The 25,853-nt window shown below is 37.6% G+C and overlaps 1 protein-coding gene and 1 pseudogene across 1 annotated transcript; one reads left to right on the top strand and one right to left on the bottom strand.

Moving 5' to 3' along the window:
- Positions 1-1,666: 1,666 nt before the first annotated feature.
- On the top strand, positions 1,667-3,591 carry purbb (purine-rich element binding protein Bb). The gene has a single exon (XM_048181168.1). The coding sequence runs from the start codon at positions 1,779-1,781 to the stop codon at positions 2,670-2,672; it is 894 nt and encodes a 297-aa protein (XP_048037125.1). The 5' UTR covers positions 1,667-1,778; the 3' UTR covers positions 2,673-3,591.
- Positions 3,592-14,136: 10,545 nt separating this feature from the next.
- On the bottom strand, positions 14,137-16,433 carry LOC125262405 (annotated as a pseudogene).
- Positions 16,434-25,853: the final 9,420 nt, after the last annotated feature.

The raw sequence follows: 25,853 nt of genomic DNA, 5'->3' as shown, positions 1-25,853 counted from the left end.
TATAGAATTTTACCCACTATATGACAACTTCCGCTTCCGAGAAACCCAGAAATGTGAAAAAAAGGGTCTAAAATGTCATGTAGAGGTCTCTATTTAGAGGTCTAGCCTATATTTAATTAATTTGAATGAATTAATAAAGACTTAACTTGTTGCACTGGATAACAAATACATTTTTAAGTCACGTGTCGCCACCTACTGGCATAACAATGTAATCGTTTGAAGCATCAAGTTACTTCCAAAAAGTGATTTATTCTATTTTAATCGCCACATCTGTTTATACCCGACCTATAACTTTATTTTTTGAAAAAAAAATTATGTTTTTTTTTCATTGTGTATACGAATTTTAATTTTTATAAGATGTTTCCCCAAAATAGTCAAAAGTTTAAAAAGTTCACATTGTATAAGCTTTCTTAGATCTGTTATTATTATTCTTCTATTTTTTGAAACTTGAGTGTGTGCAATATGGCATATAAATGGACAGACTCATAAAGTTATTTTACCTCAGACATCCTGCAAAAGTCAGACTGTAATTGTGCTGCGTCATGATCATGGGATGAGGTTTGATGTTGTTATCTAGCTTGAGGTAGATACATGTGTTGAAATTCCTAGGTGATTCAAGGATGAGTAATGAATGGAATAATAGGTGGATTATTTGACAAATACAATGAGTCAGAAATACACTTTGAGACAAATGAAATATGTTTTGCTCATCTTGATTACTAATAATATTCAATATTTGTTTAAATAGGCCTACTATATAATTATGCTATACTAATTTAATTAATTTTCAGTTTCACAGTGATTTATTGTCATCACTAAAGCGCATAACAACAGTGCAGCACAGAGCAATAATCAAACAATTTGCAATCATTATATCTAATTCAACCACTTTCATGTTGCTTGATTTAATCATTTGTGTATTGTTTAGCCCTGAACGCCTACAATTAACAGAGAGTAATAATTATTCATGTGCGCAACACACTGACCTCGGGAATTAAAGCCCGACGTCACGGTTGACGTCATCCCGCACATAAAGGCGGAAGTTCAGCAGCCGATCTACAGTCAGCTTTTACGTCATTTCGTAAATCCATGGGTGGGTAAACGGCTGATCCTGGGTCAGACCTTAAAAGGGAATGCGCAGAAATATACGTTTTGCTGCACTTTATAAAATTGCTATGTTGATCATTTATAGATAGGCTTAAACATCTTTTGTATAGGAGATTAATATTAGGATATGAAAAATATAGGCATATAGATGAAATAGGAGTGTAATGCACCTGCACATCCATATTTATCCTATCTGATATTTACTAGTTTACTGTACAATAGTCCAATATTCTTTTTTATATTGCTTTTATTCATTTTTAATCATCAACGGCACGTCATATTTGTATTTATCGTCTTCTCTGACACTTTTATTGCATTGCATATTGCATTGGCAAAACAAAACAATCGAATACTTTAATACAAATAGTAAGCTTGCTGATTTAAAAAATAACGCTGATATTTATTAGTTCTCCTTCAAAGCTTCATCTGAGCCCCAGAAGGACAGGAAATGCCTGCACAGGAGGAGGAAACGCGTCTGACCAATGAAGCCCGAGCGCACCTCCCTCACGCTCCGACTGACAAGCGCTCGGACCTATTGGTGACCCCGCGATCGCGCGCCGCCTGTTATTGGCAGATGTGAGGCCAATGCTGTGGTGCTGAGAGCCGTGCGTGCTGGAGCAGGGCAGAGAGGAGCGTTTCTCTGAGGGAGAAGTTGGCTGGAGGTGCTGAAGATGGCGGATGGAGACAGCGGGAGCGAGCGCGGTGGCAGTAGCGGCGGCCTCCAGCACTTCCAGCGGGAGCAGGAGACCCAGGAGCTGGCGTCCAAGCGTCTGGACATCCAGAACAAGCGCTTCTACCTGGACGTCAAGCAGAACGCGAAGGGACGCTTCATTAAGATAGCGGAGGTGGGCGCCGGGGGCTCCAAGAGCCGCCTGACTCTTTCCATGTCCGTGGCGGCTGAGTTCCGCGACTACCTCGGGGATTTCATCGAGCACTACGCCCAGCTGGGGCCAAGCAGCCCGGAGCAGATCGCTCAATCATCCGGCGGGGATGACGGCGGCCCGCGGCGGGCGCTCAAGAGCGAGTTCTTGGTGCGCGAGAACCGCAAATACTACCTCGACCTGAAGGAGAACCAGCGCGGGAGGTTCCTGCGCATCCGCCAGACCGTCAACCGAGGTCCCGGCTTCGGCGTCGGCGGAGGGGGCGGTCCCGGAGGAAGCGTGCAGTCCGGCCAGACCATCGCGCTACCTGCGCAGGGCTTGATCGAGTTCCGAGACGCTCTGGCCAAGCTCATCGACGACTACGGCGGGGAGGATGAGGAGCTCAGCGGGGGGCCTGGAGCCGCGGGGGGCTACGGCGAGCTTCCCGAGGGCACCTCCATCATGGTGGACTCCAAGAGGTTCTTTTTCGACGTCGGCTCCAACAAGTACGGCGTGTTCCTGCGGGTCAGCGAGGTCAAGCCCAGTTACAGGAACTCCATCACCATCCCCTTCAAGGCCTGGGGGAAGTTCGGAGGAGCCTTCTGCCGCTACGCCGAGGAGATGAAGGAGATCCAGGAGAGACACCGGGATAAGATGTACGAAAGGAGAGAGGAGTCCGAGGCCGAGGACGTGGACGACGACTGACAGCAGCTTCGCCAGGAGATGACCACGCGTGTGAAACAATATGTGCATGAACTGAACTCAAATAGCCTACTAAAAAATTCATGGGACAGAAAACTAGATCTGTGAAGTTTCAATGTGGTGGTGAGGGTTTGGGGAGGGGGGTTGTCTGTGTTGAAGCCATGGGGCGAAGGATGTCTCATGGGGTATGACTTATGCCTGATGCTGCCCTGTCCTGTCAAACCAGCAAGTTTAATTGTCTTAGCCAACAATTAAACCTTTGTTACATCGACGCCAAGGCTGCCGAATTTCCGAAGCGGCCCGCATACTATAATACCAGGCTATAAGGGTTCATACTGTCCAACACATGTTTTTAGATGGGAGAAATTTAGGATATATATATATATAGGGTCACTGGTCTTCATGGTGTGTTTCCTTCCCAGGCAGCGTGGGACTTTCACAACTGTTATCAAAACGTGTTTTCTTTTATAAACAGATGTTCCCTAAGCTGTTGTTTTAGGGGTTTTCGTTCTCACATCAACATGATTTTTATGTTTTGCCCAATTTGAGCGATGAAATGTTTTAAATTCAGTTTTGAAGGGGAATGATTTTGTGTTGACATGTCTCACCAGTGACGATAGGTCAGCCGGTGTTTTAAAATGACATCCGGTGAAATTTTGGTTCTGGGGTCAACATATGAAAAGCTTTGTCTTTTTCTAACTTGGGTCCAAGTCCCCTCTGAATATTTAAGGACAGATTGCTTGAGTCGATAGATTAGTTCATATAAAGGACAGAGCTACACGGGCGAGTGTATTTTCACCCCGTCCCCTTTTGCATTGTCATTTTTTTTTTTAAATGTAAGATTGTTCTTTATGAGAGAATACGTAAACAAACCAGCATATTTTTGCATACACAAAGTAAAAATTATATATAAACTACAGAATTATTAAGGCTCAAGAAACTAATTTTGTAAAAAAAAAAAAAAGAAGAAGCTGGAATTGAAAGATTGTCCAGTGCATTTGTTTTGTGGAAGAGTATAGGATCATATATGAGATTATCCTTGCGGAAAATCACGCCCCCCCCCCCCCCCCCCTCCAAGCTCCTCCCACGACCCCTTTTGAGTTTACAGCACGCATACATTTATTTCTACGTGATCAATATCAAAAACGTCTTTCCGCTGGTATATCGTGCATCCATTTCTGTGCATGCCCGTCCCGCATTTGCCTTTTTATTTAATTTATTGCTTTCTCTTGCGTAGTATATTAATGCAATATTTTTGTTTAGCCTTTCACCAAAAATATTCTAAAAAATAACCAAGTAGACCAGTGGGTTATGATGGAGAAAGATTGTTAACGTTGAGAATATTTCATCCGTGCACTTTAGCGAAAACGCGACCTGCGAAATGCTTGTATCCACGGCGAAGAATTTCGTTTTTTTTCTTGGGAGCAACAGTGTTTTGTGCTCGTGTGTAAAGCCTCCATACTGTTTTGTGTTAAATGGCAGCTGTTGAAGTCATGTGTACTGCTGTGATACAGACGAATTGCATCGAGCCTAGAATATGAAATATAATGTTATGAAATATTTTCACACACTCTTATCTATTGGCCGCGGAATTGTAAACGGATGCCAGCTCGTTTTCTGTGCTTTCGCGATTGCGGCAGCTGTTTCTCCTCAAGAGCGAGCTGACTAGGCAGGCCGGCTATTTTAATGCGAGAAGCATGAAGAGGGTGAGCATTCCTGCCCGGGTGGCCGTGGATTCAGCTGTGCCGTTTGCTCTGAAGTGCGTCGAGGCACAAGGGCCCGATTGTTGAGCCGTCCGCACGCCACTGCAAATGTTATTACATCAGCAGACTGCATTTGCTGCACGTGACGAGGAGCCGCAGCCGTGTAATGGGGAAAAATGATGTTGTAACGTGCAGCATAAGAGTGTTTTCCGCGTTGCTGCTGGACTAACCTTCCAAAACAGGCCCCAATTTGGCAGCCGAGCCTGAACGGCAATAGAAAGCGTGACACAGCAGCTGTTGGCAGGACATTCTTGCGTTTCCCCCCCGCCCGCCCCTCCCCTCCTCAGCTGCTGTTCGGGTTGCTCCGCTAAACTGAGCATTTGTAGACGGGAGGCACCATTCGGGACTCAAGGGGGGCTGAGATTTACAACACGACCCGCTGCTTATTTTACAAACTCACTCTAGGAAGGAGATTTGCCATGTTCTTGTGGTTCTTTGTGGTTACGCTGGCGTGTCAAAATCAGCACCATTCGTAGATCACGTGTGCATTCATTTTGATTGTATGACCCATCAGTAATATTAGCGAAGTGAATGTGTCATGTTGAAGAACCAAGATGGTTGACTAATTTTGTGTAAAAAAAAAAAATGCAAATGATCGACAAAAAGCCATTTTAGCCATTTTCTTCTTCACTTTAAGGTGTATACATGCATTATAACCCTCTTCTAGGCTGCTAAATGTCAAAGTGGAGAATATTGCAGCACTTTTTTCGATGACCTGTCCATTTAAGATATGGAATCGGGCACAAATCTCTTGCAAAACAGCAGAAATGGACTTTCTTTCGACTGAACTTGGCTGTGTTTATTTCAAATGTATTATATATTATTTATATATATATATATATTCTAAAAAATGCTGGGTTAAAAATGGACAAACCCAGCGGTTGGGTTAAATGTTTGTCCAACATGATGGGCAGTTTTATTTAACTCCACTATTGTTTAAAAAATATTATATTTCTGGCTTAAAATGAACCCAAAATAGGTTGGAAATTAAAAATCAGACACATAATTACTAGAGGCAACAATAATAATCAAAAGGTGAACATTTATTAATAAGCAAATGTTTATTCATTAAACTTATTAATAAATGTTCATTTATTAAAAAATACTAATAAATGTTCATTTCCAACATACTTTGGGTTCATTTTAAGCAAGCAATAGTCATTTTTAAACAATAGTTGGGTTAAATAAAACTGCCGAGCAGGTTGGGCAAACATTTAACCCAATTGCTGGGTTTGTCCATTTTCAACCCAACTTTAGAGTGTGTATATATATATATATATATATGTGAGAATATGTACTGTAAAGATTTGTATTTTGTTCCACCTTGTTGTCACTAAAAAAATATCAGGGACAGGAAGCAATACTCATCCATAGGGATGAGATTATGAGTTCATTTCCTGTCAGGCTCTTCGCCGACTCTCACAATTGGCCGATTTGTCTTCCTGTTTCCTTAGGTTGGGATTTGTGCAAAGTTCTGTGGGGCGTCTGCATACTTTTCAAATGAACAATACCTCTGTTCCACTGTACTAAAGATTGGAAAACTTCTGAAAGAATGTTCTGTTATTTCAGGCGACTCACCCGAGCTCTTAACAGCATCCATGTGTCAACCACTGTCGTTTTTATTAACACCGTTTTCCTAATCGTACGCACAAGAGCAGCGATTCATAGAACAATCTTTATTGAAAGGTAGCTATTTTTCCAATATATCGTATGTTTTCAGCAGAGATTTTAACGTGGGAATGCCCTGGTTTAAACTCAGGTTCTTGGCATTCTCCGAATATATATATTTGCTCGGTTCATTTTCTATCTGTTACTTGATACTGACGTTACAGAGTGAGTTCACGGCTACTGCGGGACACTGTCAAGAGCTCAGGTCTCAGATACTCAAAGTATCTCCACCCACTCCATCAAGCCCCGCCCCCATGTTAGACTGCCTCTGTCAGAACGGGCAGCCTTCCGTTTTTCCCATGGCTGAACTTTTTTTTTTCTCTGAGATTTACAAGTCTATATTTAGAAAATGCTATGTATGTTTGTAACAGAATAAAGGAAATTATAAATGATGGAAAGCAAAATACTGGACTGGTGGTGTTGTGTTTATATACATTGGTTGTTTTCTCAGTACAGTATAATTGTATTAATATTTATACAGCATTATAGTTTTTATTAATATTTTGAATTAGTTTTTATATTTTCAGTTTGTGTTCATTTTAGTTGAATTTGTAGTACATTTGTTGTTGCTGTTGTTTAAATATTACTATTCAGGTTTGTTTATTTCCATGTTCTAATTTTAATGGTTCAACTTAAACTTATTTTAGTTCTTTACCAAGGCAACATTTCTGTTATGTTAATATAAAAGTGTTTATATTTTATATATATTTTATTTCAATTAACAAGAATATTTTGATAGTTTTAGTTAATAATTAAATTCAACATAAAAACTACCTATTTATTTTCTTAAAGTAAATGATAAAACCATTTGTCTTCCAATAGTAATAGTCTTTAATCAAAATGTAATGACTTTTTTTTTAGAGTTCCACCTCTGAAATGACTGTGCTTTTTGGATGACGTCACGAATCCCTATTATATTTCAGCTGCTCTCCTCCAGCCACCTCCATTCTGGTATGTAAGCCCCACTTTTTGTTAATGATCCAGTCAGTTGCAGGTGGTTAAAATCTTGCGTTAATAACATCACATTGAAGGAGTAAAATAGGTTGCAAATTTAACACCATATATGTTTGTCTTTTCATAGTATGTTTGGGCTTGTAAACACTTCATTAGTGCATCTTATTTTAAAGAAAAAAGTGCTTCACTTTAAAATGACTTTACTTGATTGATGTCACCTAGACCGCACAGACTTTGGATTAATATTAACATTAATATTGTAAAATATTGTATTGTAAAATATTATTTTTTTAATAAATAAATAAATAGTTTATATATATATATATATATATATATATAATAAAAATATCATATATTATACTATTAAATAATATATATATATATATATATATATATATATATATATATATATATATATATATATATAATTATTTAATAGTATAATATATGATATGATATTATTATTATTAATATTAATTAACGTATTAACTAGCAATTCAGTCATTGTTTTAAGCTACTGTTTTCTAAAATAGTTAATGTGGTTAATGCAGTAATTTATTGAAATTTATTTCCACTTAATGTATTATGAATTACTGCATAAAAGCAAATTCTTTAAAAAAAAAAAAAAAAAAATGGGGGGGAAAGCATTATTTGTGGGATACATTCTTGTTTTTGAGGGTGAACTTGACCTTCACCTTCAGCTTCCACATCCTGCCCAAAAAGCTATTCTGCCATACATGGTCAAATATCTTATTTTATTAAAAATATGTCACTTAACATATACTATCGTTCAAATGTTTGGGGTCGGTAAGATTTTTAAAATGTTTTTGAACAAAGACTTTTATGCTTACCAAGACTGTATTTATCTGATAAAATCACAGTAAAAGCAGTAATATTGTGAAATATTATTATAATTTAAAATAACTGTTTTCTATTTGAATATATGTACAACTGTAATTTATTCCTGTGATCAAAGCTGAATTTTCAGCATCATTACTCCAGTCTTCAGTGTCACATGATCCTTCAGAAATCATTCTAATATGCTGATTTGCTGCTCAAGTAACATTTATTATTATTATTATTATCAATGTTGAAAACTGTTCATATTTCTGTTTAAACTGATCTTGAATTTTGTCAAGATTCTTTGTTTTTGTTCAAAACAACAGCATTTATTAGAAATATAAATCTTTTTTAATATTATAAAAGTAATCAGTTATTTTCAGATGACTTTTGAATGGCATTGCAAGTAAAACTGCTATAAATTGTATAATTTTGATTGTAATGCACGACTTGCATAACCTAGTAGTGTGTCAGTGCGTGGTCAGGCGTGTTGTAACAGTGATGTAAATATGGCAGTGTCGTAATGTGTAATTCACCTACATTGCAGCACTTCTATAGCCACACAGTTGCCTGCGGCCTGTCACTGGCTCGACAGTCATTCTCACAGGATAGGGGATGCCGGGTACGAATATGCTCCGTGTCCCGGCTGACCCTTTGAAAGTGACCCTGCCGCACCTAAGGAATTAGACAGGGTGGCTCTGCGGTGAAGCCACACTGAGGTCTCTGCCAAATCAGGCTGGGATTATTGGAAATGCATTGAGCTCCTGCTGTGATCACACCAACATTCATTGGTTACCAAGAGTCGTCGCTGTCTCACAGCATTAAATGCACACACGTAACTGGATGGCTATTCTGATTTAGGTCGGTGGGTGGAGTCATATGATGTCATAACAGCGAAAAGCCAAAACATTTGCATTGCTTGAAAACCATGAAAATTCAGTTTTTCTCTGAATGAATGAAATGCAAATATGGGCAACACTTTATAATAAGGTTTCATTAGTTACCATGAACTAACAATGAACAATACTTCCTCTGCATTTATTAATGTTAATACATTTACTAATGCATTATTAAAATCAAAAGATGTAGTTGTGAATATTAATGCACTGTGAATGAACATGAATTATACTTCACTAACAAAAATATATTGCTCATTGTTAATTCATGTTAGCTAATGCATAATGAGACCATTTTGTTACCTATGTATTATTTGGTCAAACTTTATGCTTTCTATGTTAAAACTACATCCTTTTTCAAGATTAATAATGCTTTATAGGTTTTTTTTTTTATTCAAATGTATATTATTATATTATTATGAGTTGCTGATTGCAAAAAAAAAAACATCTACTCATTTTTAGATTTATTTTCAAGGGGTTGAAACCATAATCTGGCTCCATCCATGTCAGAGTCATTATTAAAATTATAAAATGTGTAATATTTGTGAACAAGCCCTTCCACAGTCCAGCAAAAAGGGAACATTCACACAACATTGACTAACGTTCTGGCAAGGTTCCCTAAAAGTTATGAAGAAACGTTCCAGTAACGTTAATAGAATGTTTGTTCAAAGTTATCTGGTCTTTGATAATGTTCTCAAAACGTTAGCACAAAAGCATACATTCATGGAATGTCTTTTTCTGGAATGTTTTAGTTTGTAACATTTTTAAAATGTTTTAGAATGTTCAGAGTAACAATCCAATAATGTTTGTAAAATGGAATGTTCCCTTAAAGAGACAGTTCACCTAAAAATGAAAATTCTGTCACCCTCAAGTTGTTCCAAACAAACCTGCATGAATTTCTTTCTTCTGCTGAACACAAGAGAAGATATTTTGAAGAATGTCAGTAATCGAACAGTTGATGAACCCAGTTGACTTCAGTTCAGTTGAAGTCAGTGGGACTCATCAACTGTTTGGTTACCAACATTCTTCAAAATTTCTTCTTTTGTGTTCAGCAGAAGAAAGAAATTCATACAGGTTTGGGACAACTTGAGGGTGAGTAAATGATGACAGAATTTTCATTTATGGGTGAACTGTCCCTTTAACACTCGCATAATCAAAAAACGTAGCCTAGCTATATAACATTTAAACGTTCAGAGAACATTCAGAAATAACGTCTAAATAACTTAATGGGAACGTTCTTAGAACACATTTTTGTTAGCTGTAGTCTCCCCTGAAACACAACAAACAGCAAATAACGAGTTGATTTTTTTTTTTCTTGTGCACAATGCTTTCACATTAGTTTGAGCAGAAGTCCTCAGAGAGCGACACACACCGCTTGACTCCGTAAATGAACTGCTGCCTTTGGCAACCAGCTCGAGTTCCCCGGTGAGACGCGAACGCACGAGCAGATGAGAGGAAGAGGAGGAGGGAGGGGGCGTTACGTGATGGGGATTCTGCGTTCGCAGGAAGAAACCCTGATCCCAGCGTGCTCTGCTGGGCTGGCAGGCTATATTTAGCTGGTGTTGCCATGTGCCCGGAATGTGAGACATACATTCATTCTGCAGCATGCGCATGTGAGCGTGCAAACGGCCGGGGAGAGACAGATTATGTTCAATCCCTTGAAATTAAGATGAATAATGAATAGCATTTATGCCATTTCTGCATTTATTTTTATGTAATCTATCATCACATTCACTTGGATTAAAGAGTATGCTACATGAATAATTATAATTAAAAACATTAACAAGCAATCTTGCCCAGGAAGTTGCATTTTAATATAGGCTAGAAAAAAAATACACCATCATACAGTTTGACCAAATACACAATAGGTGTTAACATTAGCTAACATGAATTTGTGATTTTGTGTCTCAATTTTTATGCGATCAGCAGCTCAGAATGACCTGAAACATCTTTTATGACACTCTGTCCTGTGTATGCATGGGTTCGGCTTGTGCAATTCAGTGCAGCCACTGTGTGAAAAGGGAATCGGGTTGCTGCAGTGGGACTTGTAATGGAGAGATGCGGTGATGCTGATTCTTTAGACACTCACAGGGTGGTTTGTGGGTGAGGGATTCTTTAGATTTGGTATAAACACCTGATTTAAATCTTTGCTCAGGGAACCGCAGGTCTTTTTGATCCAATCACCTGAGCCGGAAACGCCAACTGACTAATCACTCTGATGCTGCTGCAGAATTTGTAAAGATCTTTATGATAATTGAATCATTCAGGGTTGTTTAGGTGTTTTATAAAAAGAATCCGTCCGAACATTTGTCATTTTTTACAGATGTCTTTAATGAACTTATGGAATTCTGGAATGGAATCTGTCACTCATGACTTTTATTTTAAATCTCACAGTCATGGATTTGTTTCAGGGACGAGTGAAACTAACTGGGACAAACCTCTGCTGCAAACAACCCAGCAAGATGCCATCTAGTGGCCTTTCAAACAACAGCGGCAGTACCATGGGACAGTGATGGTATCAGTGGCAATACCATATTCATGTGCACACTAAAAACAACCCAAGTTGGGTTGAAAATGGACAAACCCAGCATTTGGGTTAAATGTTTGCCGAATGTGCTGGTAGTTTTACTCAACTATTGTTTAAAAATGAATGTGGCTGGATTAAAATGAACCCAAAATAGGTTGGAAATTAAAAATCAGACACATAATTACTATAGGCAATAATAATAATCAAAAGGAGAACATTTATTAATAAGCAATATAATAAATTATTATTGTTTAATTATTATTCAATACACTTGTTAATTTATTAAACATACACATTTTAATTTCCGACATATTTTGGGTTCATTTTAAGCAAGCAATACAGTCATTTTTAAACAATAGTTGAGTTTAATGATATTCTGACTCTGATTGAGAATATTCACAGACACACAAACTCACATTGACTGTTTTTTCTTAGACATGTTCTTTCTGTACACTGGAGTCGAGTGTGCGTTAAGCATAATTACCGTTAAGGAAGTTTATTCTAGTAGACTAATTTACACACACAAACTCCTGCGTCAAACAGAAAGTGGATTTGAGTTATGGTCAGTCACAGAAAGAGAGACATTTTGTATTGTTTTAATAAACCTGTTTTGACGCATATTGGTGTGGCCGCTGATTTAGCTTCTTTTGTCTAATTGTTACAGCTTACCCCGGTAGTGGAGTAGATTATAACAATGGCCATGTATTTGACCTCAGCTCATAAGGGCTGTGATTTTCTTGCAGAGGTTTGAATTGGTGCCTTTTGTAGTAAACAAATGTGGGTACTTTGAATAAGGGTCATTGTTCATAAGGTTTTTAAAAGTGTTAAAAAACATAATGGAGATATAATTTAAGTTTTATTGAGTGTTAACAATGTTATTGTTTTTTATAATCAATTAACACTGCTTTTGTTATTTTTTCACAAGATGGACAAAAATTTCACCAAAAAAGTCAGTTTAATCAAAATTTCGGTTTTACCGAATGACGATATTTTCAAACAATGCTAACAGGCTGATATCTAGCTAGCTAGCAAAAGGACAATCAAACATTTTATATTCAGTACAAGTTTTTTAAAATAATACAGTTTCGGGACATGTGTATGAGCAAGAGAAAACATGAATTTTTCAAATAGTTAAAGGAGAGTTAGTAACTTTGCTTCACGACCATGTGGTCCTTTGCAGGAGTCTGAATGATGTCACATCCTGTCACATGATATTGACCACATGACTTGATCCAAAATGGTCCCTTTATATTGGTTACTCCGAATGACATCAATGAAATTCATTTTTCTGGACATTCTTTCTCATAACAAAACGACGACTTCTACACATAATTTTAATACCATTTTGCACTATGTTGATATATGATGTTATAAAATCATGCCAGAATAAAAAATATATGCATTTATTACATTTTAAGATATTTTAATCACAAATGAAATGGCTGTATTGGCCTTTGGACGGTTAAACTGAATGACCTTTTGACACTTCAAAATCTTTAAAATGCCTTTATATGTAGCAAAATATAATTAAAACCTTTTTTTGGATTCAATAAAACAAATCTAGTTGTACTACCTTACATACTTTGGATGTCATATCTTTGTTTATTATTATTATTAAGGCAAAAAGACAAAAAAATGACCCGTCATGTCATTGACCCATAAATGTTTGAGCACCATAGCTTGAAAATGTACAGATGCTGAAGCAAAAAGTGTTAGAACCATACCCAGTCTCTATTTGAGGTTCATCTCGTCTTTCCTGTTCCATAAATATTTAATGTATGCCTTTAAGTTTTTTAGGCCAATTTATTTTTGCTTCATTGGCATCTATGAAAATTTATACTACTACTACATAATAAACAAATGGTCTATTCAGGATTTTTTTGTCAAACATAAATTTATAACAAAGTGATAATGACTGTTAATGAAAATACAGTTGAAACATTTCTACATTTTATTGTAGACAGGTTTTGCTATAGCCCTAAATATGATTGCCATTTGAAGCGCTCTATTGGAAAAACTCAAATCAGTCAAATCATGGTTTGCTTTAAATCTTCTGATATTAAATTGAAGATCATTGAGATGTCTGAATGTGACATTTTTTGGTCACATCGAGGCTCATCAGAAGAATTCTAATGGACACACAGATTTAATATACAACACTGAGGACAGTTATGCTTAGTTAAAGCAATGAACTGTCTGTGTGCAGTGATTATTTCTATCACATGGAGGCGCTCAAGTTGTATTTTCTAATTCTGTAGGACCAGAGCAGGTGACCTGATACATAAACCATACTGATTCTTTATATATATTATATATATATATGGCATAAAATTATGACATTATGGTCACATTTTTGCTGCCAAAACAGCCCTGACCCGTCGAGGCATGGACTCCTCTAGACCCCTGAAGGTGTGCTGTGGTTTCTGACACCAAGATGTTAGCAGCAGATCCTTTAAGTCCTGTAAGATGCAAGGTGGAGCCTCCATGGATCAGACTTGTTTGTTCAGCACATCCCACATGCTCGATTGGATTGAGATCTGGGGAATTTGGAGGCCAAGTCAACACCTCAATGCATCTTGGATACATTTCCCCACATGTTCGGAAGGAAGTAAATTGTCAACCTTTGTCATGTTTTATTATTTTTTTAAATGTTGAAAATTTAGCTGAAGACGTCCCAAATTAAAATGAAGCACTCTAGGTCTGAAGATCTGATCAACTCGACAACATGTAATGATTATTTCATAGGTTTATTTCATAACACAATCAAGAGCAAAACAAGTTTGATAAAAAAAAAAAAAAATTTTAAAATAATTTAGAATTCTTTCAAATAAATATTAAATATTAATACAAATTATGGATATAGAAAACAAATACTTGGAAAAAAAATTCAATGTGAATTTATTATTACCACATATCCACCGGCTTACTATCCTCATAATCCGTGCTAATAAACCATCCAGGATTTTATTTTTAACAAATTCAAAAGTGTTATTAGCCACACCGGTCTCTCTCCTGAAGAACAGGAGGTTTTCATGTGGGTCACCAGCTTTAATGGTGTTGAGGGGTCCAGTGATCTCCTGAAATAATAAAAAAGGGATTAGATCCTTACTTTAGAATGTGGGGGAAAACAATTGGTAGAAGGTTGTGGAACTTGGTTGTGGTGAACAAACCTCCAAGACCAGGTGAGGGGAAGAATCATTGGTACAAGCAAGATAGAGATTGCTATTGGAAATGCCCAGACACACAGGCTGGGATGCATTCGGTTTGACACTCGGTGATACATACGTGGACAGATTGAATCGAACTGAAAAAACAAAAAGTGTAGGTTAAGAGAGAAACGTCAAAAGGATATTTCTGAAGTCATGTGTTTAAATGTGAATGCACATGTTCTATATAGAACTTCTTAGAATGCGGTTCTTAGAACCTTTTAGGGGTTTCCATCATTTTATGGATTTAGATTTAACTCATTTTTCATTTTAATTACATTTTTATTAATTTAGCAGCTCATAAACATACTTTATCACTAGAAATAAATTGTATTGACCCATTAAACATGAAAGTATTATGCAATCATTAAGACTCCTCTCCTTATATAGAACCTTTTTAGCATAAATTGAGTCAAGAACCCCATTGAACCCATTTGAGATTTACCTTTGAAATCGCTGTTTCCGTCTCTCAGCGTCACAGCCATCAAACGAGGAGATGTGCTGCTTTTCACCAGAGTCTTCTTGAGCTGATCACAAATGTTGCACTGCAAGGACGTGCTGTAACCTCAACCACTTCCATACGACGCTCTGTGGAAGTAACAAGACATTAGTGAATCGCAATAAACAGGCATGCAAACACTTTGGCTGAATCTGAAATAGCACGCTTCTTTACTATATAGTAAGCGAAAAGCAGGATGTGACACAAGGAGTATGTTTGAATTTGAAGTACTGATAAAACAGTACCCGGATGACCTACTATTTCCGGTCAGCAAAAACAAAATCCAATACGTCCACTGAAATGTGTTAAAACAGTGTGTCAGTTCATCATTTGTGCTGTTCATAGAAGTATGTGAATAATGGCGGTGAAAAATAACCAGAATTCTTAGAGAATAATCAGAGTGAAGGTTTGCTCGTGTCACATAAACATCTTACTCTGATAATTATTGGAAATAATCACATTTTCGGTGCACATGCAAACATAGTCGATGATGCAAACTATTAGACAAATTCAAATTTTGCTCTAAAGCTGCTTGAAAGATAATAGTCATGATTCAGCTCGAGTCACTTCCGTTTTGGTTCATTAGTTCAACAATTCTAAAATTATCCTTTAGTTTGGTATTGCAATTTCATAATATTATTGTGGTTTTGCTGGACAAACTAGGTCATATGGTAACTGAACACAGTAACTGGTTTGTTGTGGCCAACCAGCACTAATCATCTTGACCGAGGTGGTGTACCAGATCCACCTGACAGTCGATGTACAATCAAACCACCAGAAGCTAGTTTTAGCTGCATAAAAGTTTGCTAGTGGTACCTCTGATCACATTCTCCATGATGATGTTGAGCACCTCTTCTTCACCAAACTCTGAAGACTTTGGTTTGACGTGCTTCATCCTCTTCAGAGCAATGAAGATGTTCACCACTTGCTTCATGCTGGAAGAATGCTTCGAGCACTGTCAGAGTAAAATGCACTGTCTGTCTCAGATGCACTGTTTAGGAAACAAGTCAAATATATAATCAGACGAGTTTTAGGCAAACTATTTTAAATAAAACCAAAGCAATATCAAGAAGTAAACGATTTGTCTGCTTCACGCGTCATCAAGAACTGTTTGATAATGCAATAACAACACAGACTATAAAAAAAAATAATCACACAAATAATATAAAACCGTTTGATCTGGTAATACTCATCAGAAGAAAAGGTTATTAGGTATCAGTCGCATGCCATTGTCATAAAATAAAGCATAAAAATGCTGAAACATTGAGAAAATGATGAAAACAGAACTTAAAAGACATCAAGTTGCCATTGCACACCTGTCGTTCAGTTGAGTTCCTTCTCTGGAATTAGTGAGCTGGTTTAATGGTTGCTTCTCTTCTGAGAGTCTTTGGTTTAATTTCTTAGTGACAGCTGAAGACTGCCTTTATATCCTCCTCCTCCTAGAGCCGTTCCCCTTTGAGTGGGAATTTCCCAATGAGGAACATTTTTCGACATCTGTTGTATAAAAGGGAAAAAGACAAAGCGTTAAAATACTTACATTTGATTTGCAACAAAATGTTGGTTTAAAAACAACCCAAGTTGGGTTGAAAATGAACAAACCCAGCAATTGAGTTAAATGTTTGACCAAAGTGCTGGGCAGTTTTATTTAACTCAACTATTATTTAAAAATTACAATATGGCTGGCTTAAAATGAACAAATCAAACACATAATTACTAGAGGCAACAGTAATAATCAAAAGGTGAACATTTATTAATCAGCAATTCAATGAATGTTTATTGTTTAATTATTATTCATCATACACTCTAAAAAATGCTGGGTTAAAAGCATTTGCTTGGGTTTAATATGGACAAACCCAGCAGGTTGGGTTAAAGGGCACCTATTATGCCCTCTTTCACAAGATGTAATATAAGTCTCTGGTCTGGTCAAGTTTCAGCTTAAAATACCCTACAAATTTTGCCCCTATTTGGGGTTGAGCAAAAACATGCCTTTTACTCTATTACTATATTGCTGGCTAAAAAAATAAATTCAAAATTGGTTGAAAAAAAATGGCTGGGTGAAAACAACCCAATCTCTGGGTTTGTCCATATTTAACCCAGCATTTTGTAGAGTGTAAATGTTCATTTCCAACATACTTTGAGTTCATTTTAAACAAGCAATACAGTAATATTCAAACAATAGTTGAGTTAAATAAAACTACCCAGCAGGTTGGGCAAACATTTAACCCCAACCGCTGGGTTTGTCCATTTTTAACCCAACCTTGGGTTGTTTTTAACCCAGATTTTTTTTTAGAGTGAAGAAGCATTTTATGTGACAAGAAGAAAAAAAAAAAAAAAAAAAAACATAAAATAAATTTATTTTGTAATAACTACTAATAAAAGTATTATATCAAGACAACATGTCAGGCAAGTTACTTAAATTTAATTTGATAGGGATAAAAGTTATCTTGTAAAAACAAACTCTGTGATGAATTTATGTGAATATTTTATGGACTACTAAAATCCAACTGAACATGTCCCTCATCCAGAAACTCAGTTCATGTTGTCACACTGTATGGTGTAAGTTGTAATGAAAACCTTCCATTTACAGGCTTTTCAGCAAAAACATTACAGTAAAACTAGCCTGAAACATAAAACAACAGTTGAAACTGCAAAACTGTAAAACACAAAAACAATAAATCTTTGTTTTGTTGAGCAACAAAAATTTGTGTTTTTGTCACTTTTGTGGTCATTTGTTTCCTCAAATTCTTTTGCAATCACCACATTAATGTCGTCACATAGTACAAAAAAAACAAGATACAGAAGCCCAAGATCTGCAGGAGTCTAACAGCTGCCTGTACATCAAATCTTACAAGGTTTGGAATGATCAAATAATCCAGATCATAAACTGTACTTAGTACATACTCTCTGGAAATATTTAGGAAATCAAATTTGATTCTTAACTCCGGATCTGTTGTTTGTCCTCCAGCGCGAAGTTTGTCAATCGGCTACTTGGCACCTGACACATATCCACCTGCTCCATATCCTTATAATCCGTGCTAATAAACCATCCATGATTTTATTTTTAACAGATTCAAAAGTGTTATTAGCCACACCGGTCTCTCTCCTGAAGAACAGGAGGTTTTCATGTGGGTCACCAGCTTTAATGGTTTTGAGGGGTCCAGAAATGATTTCTCCTGAAATAATAAAAAAGGGATTAGATCCTTACTTTAGAATGTGGGAGAAAACAATTGGTAGAAGGTTGTGGAACTTGGTTGTGGTGAACAAACCTCCAAGACCAGGTGAGGGGAAGAATCATTGGTACAAGCAAGATAGAGATTGCTATTGGAAATGCCCAGACACACAGGCTGGGATGCATTCGGTTTGACACTCGGTGATACATACGTGGACAGATTGAATCGAACTGAAAAAACAAAAAGTGTAGGTTAAGAGAGAAACGTCAAAAGGATATTTCTGAAGTCATGTGTTTAAATGTGAATGCACATGTTCTATATAGAACTTCTTAGAATGCGGTTCTTAGAACCTTTTAGGGGTTTCCATCATTTTATGGATTTAGATTTAACTCATTTTTCATTTTAATTACATTTTTATTAATTTAGCAGCTCATAAACATACTTTATCAGTAGAAATAAATTGTATTGACCCATTAAACATGAAAGTATTATGCAATCATTAAGACTCCTCTCCTTATATAGAACCTTTTTAGCATAAATTGAGTCAAGAACCCCATTGAACCCATTTGAGATTTACCTTTGAAATCGCTGTTTCCGTCTCTCAGCGTCACAGCCATCAAACGAGGAGATGTGCTGCTTTTCACCAGAGTCTTCTTGAACTGATCACAAACGGTGCACTGCAAGGTCGTGCTGGACTTATCGTAAGATGGTGTAACCTCAACCACTTCCATACGACGCTCTGTGGAAGTAACAAGACATTAGAGAATCGCAATAAACAGGCATGCAAACACTTTGGCTGAATCTGAAATAGCACGCTTCTTTACTATATAGTAAGCGAAAAGCAGGATGTGACACAAGGAGTATGTTTGAATTTGAAGTACTGATAAAACAGTACCCGGATGACCTACTATTTCCGGTCAGCAAAAACAAAATCCAATACGTCCACTGAAATGTGTTAAAACATTTTTAATGTTCATCATTTGTGCTGTTCATAGGAGTATGTGAATAATGGCGTTAAAAAATAACCAGAATTCTTAGAGAATAATCAGAGTGAAGGTTTGCTCGTGTCACATAAACATCTTACTCTGATAATTATTGGAAATAATCACATTTTCGGTGCACATGCAAACATAGTCGATGATGCAAACTATTAGACAAATTCAAATTTTGCTCTAAAGCTGCTTGAAAGATAATAGTCATGATTCAGCTCGAGTCACTTCCGTTTTGGTTCATTAGTTCAACAATTCTAAAGTTATCCTTTAGTTTGGTATTGCAATTTCATAATATTATTGTGGTTTTGCTGGACAAACTAGGTCATATGGTAACTGAACACAGTAACTGGTTTGTTGTGGCCAACCAGCAAAATGCCTAGACAGTGGAAAAGAAAGACAGATAGAGGTGGCAACTCAAAGCCAAAGGAAGTGTGGGTAAAATGTGCCCTATGTAGTCTCTGGGCCCACCACTCTTTGGTTAACGACATTGTGACTCTGATTGAGAATATTCACAGACACACAAACTCACACTGACAGTGTTTTTTCTTAGACATGTTCTTTCTGTACACTGGAGTCGAGTGTGCGTTAAGCATAATTAACGTTAAGGAAGTTTATTCTAGTAGACTAATTTACACACACAAACTCCTGCGTCAAACAGAAAGTGGATTTGAGTTATGGTCAGTCACAGAAAGAGAGACATTTTGTATTGTTTTAATAAACCTGTTTTGACGCATATTGGTGTGGCCGCTGATTTAGCTTCTTTTGTCTAATTGTTACAGCTTACCCCGGTAGTGGAGTAGATTATAACAAAGACCATGTATTTGACCTCAGCTCATAAGGGCTGTGATTTTCTTGCAGAGGTTTGAATTGGTGCCTTTTGTAGTAAACAAATGTGGGTACTTTGTATAAGGGTCATTGTTCATAAGGTTTTTAAAAGTGTTAAAAAACATAATGGAGATATAATTAAAGTTTTATTGAGTGTTAACAATGTGATTATGTGTTTTTTATAATCAATTAACACTGTTTTTTCATTTTTTCACAAGATGAACAACATTTTCACCAAAAAAGTCAGTTTAATCAAAATTTTGTTTTTACCGAATGACACTTTGGGTTATACCGAATGACGATATTTTCAAACAAAGCCAACAGGTTGATATCTAGCTAGCTAGCAAAAGGACAATTAAACATTTTATATTTAGTACAAGTTTTTTAAATATTACAACATTTCCCATGTTTTATAGCAGTTGTACCGAACGACCTGATGTTTCGGGACATGCGTATGAGCAAGTGAAAACATGAATTTTTCAAGTAGTTAAAGAAAAGTTAGTAACTTTGCTTCACGACCATGTGGTCCTTTGCAGAAGTCTGAATGATGTCACATCCTGTCACATGATATGACTTGATCCAAAATGGTCTCTTTATATTGGTTACTCCGAATGACATCAATGAAATTCATTTTTCCAGACATTCTTTCTCATAACAAAGCAACGACTTCTACACATACAAACCCGATTCCAAAAAAAGTTGGGACACTGTACAAATTGTGCAACTGTAACTGTAACTGTACAAACAATCTCTGTGAGTAAGGGTCAAGGCCGGAAAACCATACTGGATGCCTGTGATCTTTCAGAAGCCTGCATCTCTGATGGTGTGGGGTTGCATGAGTGCATGTGGCATGGGCAGCTTACACATCTGCAAAGGCACCATCAATGCTGAAAGGTATATCTAAGTTCTAGAACAACATATGCTTCTATCCAGACGTCGTCTCTTTCAGGGAAGACCTTGCATTTTCCAACATGACAATGCCAGACCACATACTGCATCAATTACAACATCATGGCTGCGTAGAAGAAGGATCCGGGTACTGAAATGGCCAGCCTGCAGTCCAGATCTTTCACCCATAGAAAACATTTGGTGCATCATAAAGAGGAAGATGCGACAAAGAAGACCTAAGACAGCTGAGCAACTAGAAGCCTGTATTAGACAAGAATGGGACAACATTCCTATTCCTAAACTTGAGCAACTTGTCTCCTCAGTCCCCAGACGTTTGCAGACTGTTATAAAAAGAAGAGGGGATGCCACACAGTGGTGAACATGTCCTTGTCCCAACTTTTTTGAGATGTGTTGATGCCATGAAATTTAAAATCAACTTATTTTTCCCTTAAAATGATACATTTTCTCAGATTAAACATTTGATGTAATCTATGTTGTATTCTGAATAAAATATTGAAATTTGAAACTTCCACATCATTGCATTCTGTTTTTATTTACAATTTGTACAGTGTCCCAACTTTTTTGGAATCGGGTTTGTAATTTTAATACCATTTTGCACTATGTTGATATATGATGTTATAAAATCATGTGAGAATAAAAAATATATGCATTTATTACATTTTTAGATATTTTAATCACAAATGAAATGGCTGTATTGGCCTTTGGACGGTTAAACCGAATGACCTTTTGACACTTCAAAATCTTTAAAATACCTTTATATGTGCAAAATATAATGTAAATATAAAACCTTTTTTTTGGATTCAATAAAACAAATCTAGTTGTACTACCTTACATACTTTGGATGTCATATCTTTGTTTTTTATTATTATTAAGGCCTTTGGACAAAATAAATGACCCGTCATGTCATTGACCCATAAATATTTGAGCACCATAGCTTAAAAATTTACAGATGCTGAAGCAAAAAGTGTTAGAACCATATAGATGTCTTTAATGTTTTTCTTTAATTCTGGAATGGAATCTGGAATCTTAATGGAATTCTGGAATGGAATCTGTCACTCATGACTTTTATTTTAAATCTCACAATCATGTATTTGTTTCAGGGACGAGTGAAACTAACTGGAACAAAAATCTGCTGCAAACAACCCAGCAAGATGCCATCTGGTGGCCTTTCAAACAACAGCGGCAGTACCATGGGACAGTGATGGTATCAGTGGCAATACCATATTCATGTGCACACTAAAAACAACCCAAGTTGGGTTGAAAATGAACAAACCCAGTGATTGGGTTAAATGTTTGCCCAACGTGCTGGTAGTTTTATTTAACTCAACTATTGTTTAAAAATGACTATATGGCTGGATTAAAATGAACCCAAAATAGGTTGGAAATTAAAAATCATTTTTAAACAATAGTTGAGTTAAATAAAACTAGCAGGTTGGACAAACATTTAACCCAACCACTGGGTTTGTCCATTTTAAACCCAACTTGGGTTGTTTTTAATCCAGCATTTTTAGAGTGTGATCGTGCTCAATATTTATATTAATTTATGTGAAGTTCACAATGTAATTTCGGGAGGAGTGAACCCATCTAATCTTTCAATTAGGGAAACTCAAACATAATCTCAAGAGGAGGGAACCCTAATCTTTCAATTACATCCAGAGCATATAAGCAGCTACTCACCCTGCTCTGGCATCAGTTGTTTCGATATCCCTCCACCTCCCCAACTCCACCTCCACCACATAAATTAGGCATCTCATCTATCGTACTCCTCTTCCAGGCACTAGTAGTCCCTGGGGGGTATATCCAAGCTCGAGTTGAAGCTTCTTCCTCGAGCCCATCCACAGCGGACAGCAAGCCAAATACACTTAACCTTATTAGCTTAAAGATTTTATGAGGAAACGAACTCGTGAAATGGTACTTTAATGATGGTCCACGAATGATGTGTAAAATCACCACCAACAACAACATGACAGTAGCCTAGCCTTTTTAGATTAATTTTAAATGGTATTTTTGTCATGCAAATTATGTAGGGGAGATCGGGTATGGATGTAACATGGGTAAGGTTTGTAACATCACCAATTCCACCAATCAGAGATAGGCTATGAGTCCTATAATCATTTCTGTGTTTACCCACTCCTCTCAGATCCCATGGTTGTATAGGCACATGCAGATTTTATGAAGAAAAAAATTGATTTTGAGGTAAAAAAGTATATTTTTTGACCAAAACTATATTTTGTTTAGTACTAAATCTTTTGTAGGTAAAATCACTACAAAAGTATTACAATCCCCTCACATACAATTGAGATTCTTTTTAATAATTTTGCTGACAAAATTTTCACCAAAAAAGTCAGTTTAACCAAAATTTTGGTTTTACCGAATGACACTTTTGGTTATACCGAATGACGATATTTTCAAACAATGCTAACAGGCCGATATCTAGCTAGCTAGCAAAAGGACAATTAAACATTTTATTTAGTACAAGTTTTTAAAAATAATACTGTTTCGGGACATGCGTATGTGTAGCACGCCCGCTGTCCGGCTGACAGTGCTGCAGTAAATTTTTCTGTTTGAACAAACAATGAGTCAGACAAGGTTATGATGCTTCCAATACCAGAGTCGCTCTCGTAATGGCGGCTTCTTCGCTGCGACTCATAGTTATCCACAGTCTCTGATCAGCACCTTGTCTCCCCCTACTGTCCACATGAGGGTATTACGCATCACGAATCCAGCGTAATAACACTAATTGAAACAATATCATAAGCACAGTAAAACAATCAAACACTTTGGAAGAAGGAAATAAAAAAATAATTATTTCTGTGACTATACATACAGGGTGTCACACTCTCCTCGACAAAAGAAATGGCACCAAACAACACTGACCCTTTAACTCTCATCAACAGTTTTCTCAACAACACAAACATTCTTCACATCAAAATGCAATGTATAAGTGTGTTCAATTTTTGTTCTTAATCATGCATGTGTGTGCCCTAACCCTGTTTCCTTGCAGGAACTAACCCTCTAATATCCACCAAAGGTAGCATAAGGTGATATAGTAGGATAGGACCCTATTTGGTAAGGAAATGTAGGTGGGACGTGAGCACAAGTCATATATATTGGTCCTGATACCCCATTAGAGTAATACGGTAAAGTTGGTGTTGGCATTAATTGGGCAGCCCCTATCTCAGTTGGCAGTTCGTAATTGGGTTGACCCAATGAGGGGTAAGTGAAGACCCGTGTAGGTTTTCTTTCCCTGCTGGATCGTCTCACATTTCGATCTCCTAAAGCTTTTCCCATCGGACTAACCATTTGTCGTTCTTCCTCCACAGGTACCATCTCTCTCAACTCATCATTCATCTCAGATTCTGGTGTCGCAGGTGAGTCATTCAAGGAGCGAATCCATGAAAAGTCCTGGATGAAGGTGCGGTAGTAACTGAGGAATCCCAACAATCGCCGCAACTCTCCAACAGTAGTGGGTTTTTGTTCTTTCAGGGAGAGGACTGCTGCTAGGTCTTTTGGGTCGATGCAGACACCATCCTCTGAAACTAGTCTTCCCACATATCTGACCTCTCTCTTGAAGAGTTTGCATTTTGCTGGCCTCAACTTTACTCCATGATCCTGCAGGACTCTGAGGACTCTCCTTAGCCCCTGGACATGGTCATTGAATGTTTTGCCAAAGCAAAGTATGTCGTCGAGATACGGTATGCATAATTCATCTCTCAGCGAGTCCAGCATCCCCTCCATACTCCTCTGGAATGCAGCTGGTGCGTTTGCCAATCCAAAGGGTATGCGCACCCACTCATATAGTCCCCAAGGGGTCGTGAATGCCGTAAGGTGCCGAGATCCCTCTGCCATAAATCCCTGATGGTAGGACTTTCCCTGATCTAGGATTGAAAACCATCGGTAGCCTCCAAGGGTGTCGATGAGGTCCTGGATCCGGGGAAGTGGGTGTCGGTCTGGGACTGTCTTCTGGTTTAGCAACCTGTAATCTATGCACAGTCTCAATGTGCCATCTTTCTTCCGAACGCATACCACTGGGGCTGCATATGGAGACTTCGACTTGACCACCCAACCTCGAGCTAGTAAGTCCTGGACATATTCCTTAACTTCCTTATACAGGGGTTTAGGGATGGAGGCATAAGCACGCTGAACAGGGATGTCGTCCTTCAGGCATATCATCATCTGCAAGCTTGGGATGCACCCGATATCATCATCTCCACGAGCAAACACATTAGATTCCTCATAAAGCATTTCTTTGGCTAATTTCTGATGTTCTTCTCCCAGATGGCTTAAATCAACAGGCGGATGCCACAAGTTGTCTGCCCCGCAATTGTCCTCTTGTTCCAGGGAACCTGGTTCTTCCCCCCAGCTCACAGGTACGTCATCATTGCTTACCAAATGTTTCCGATCCGTTCCGATCACACCAGCTATGGGCTGTATACTTCCTACAGGTGTATGTCGTTTGATAGTGACTTCACAAGCAATCAGATTGCTCAGGGGAATCCTAACATAGGGCCGGTCTGTCCCTTCTAATTCCATCAGACCTTCTCCAATGTCTAGTTGAGTCAACGATGCACTCTCCTCGAACAGTACTACTGCCCCAGAACATTCCAAGTTAACTGGAACTTCACACTTTACATGAGTCACTTGGCCTGGTAGTACGACAACATCTCTAGGGCCGACTGTGACAATAGCCCCTGGGCTCACATGGGGTTGTTCCTGAATGAAGCTCACTATAGCGTTGGCTTGTTCATCTCTGATGTCCAGAGCCATCTTTAGGAGTTCTGCAAGTGCACATAGACCACGCTCAGTATCCTTCTTTCCCCTTATTAACTCCTCAACGACATTAAACCCCAGCAATGGCCACTCTAATGTCATCTTCCCCACGAGGAAAGGCACTTGAATTGTCAAATTTGGATCATCATTCCCAGGCAGGTTCAC

Source organism: Megalobrama amblycephala, linkage group LG2 (assembly GCF_018812025.1).
Source record: "Megalobrama amblycephala isolate DHTTF-2021 linkage group LG2, ASM1881202v1, whole genome shotgun sequence".
Taxonomy (NCBI): domain Eukaryota; kingdom Metazoa; phylum Chordata; class Actinopteri; order Cypriniformes; family Xenocyprididae; genus Megalobrama; species Megalobrama amblycephala.
Note: the sequence above shows the minus strand (reverse complement) of the source record. Positions and strands in the feature narration are given on the sequence as shown.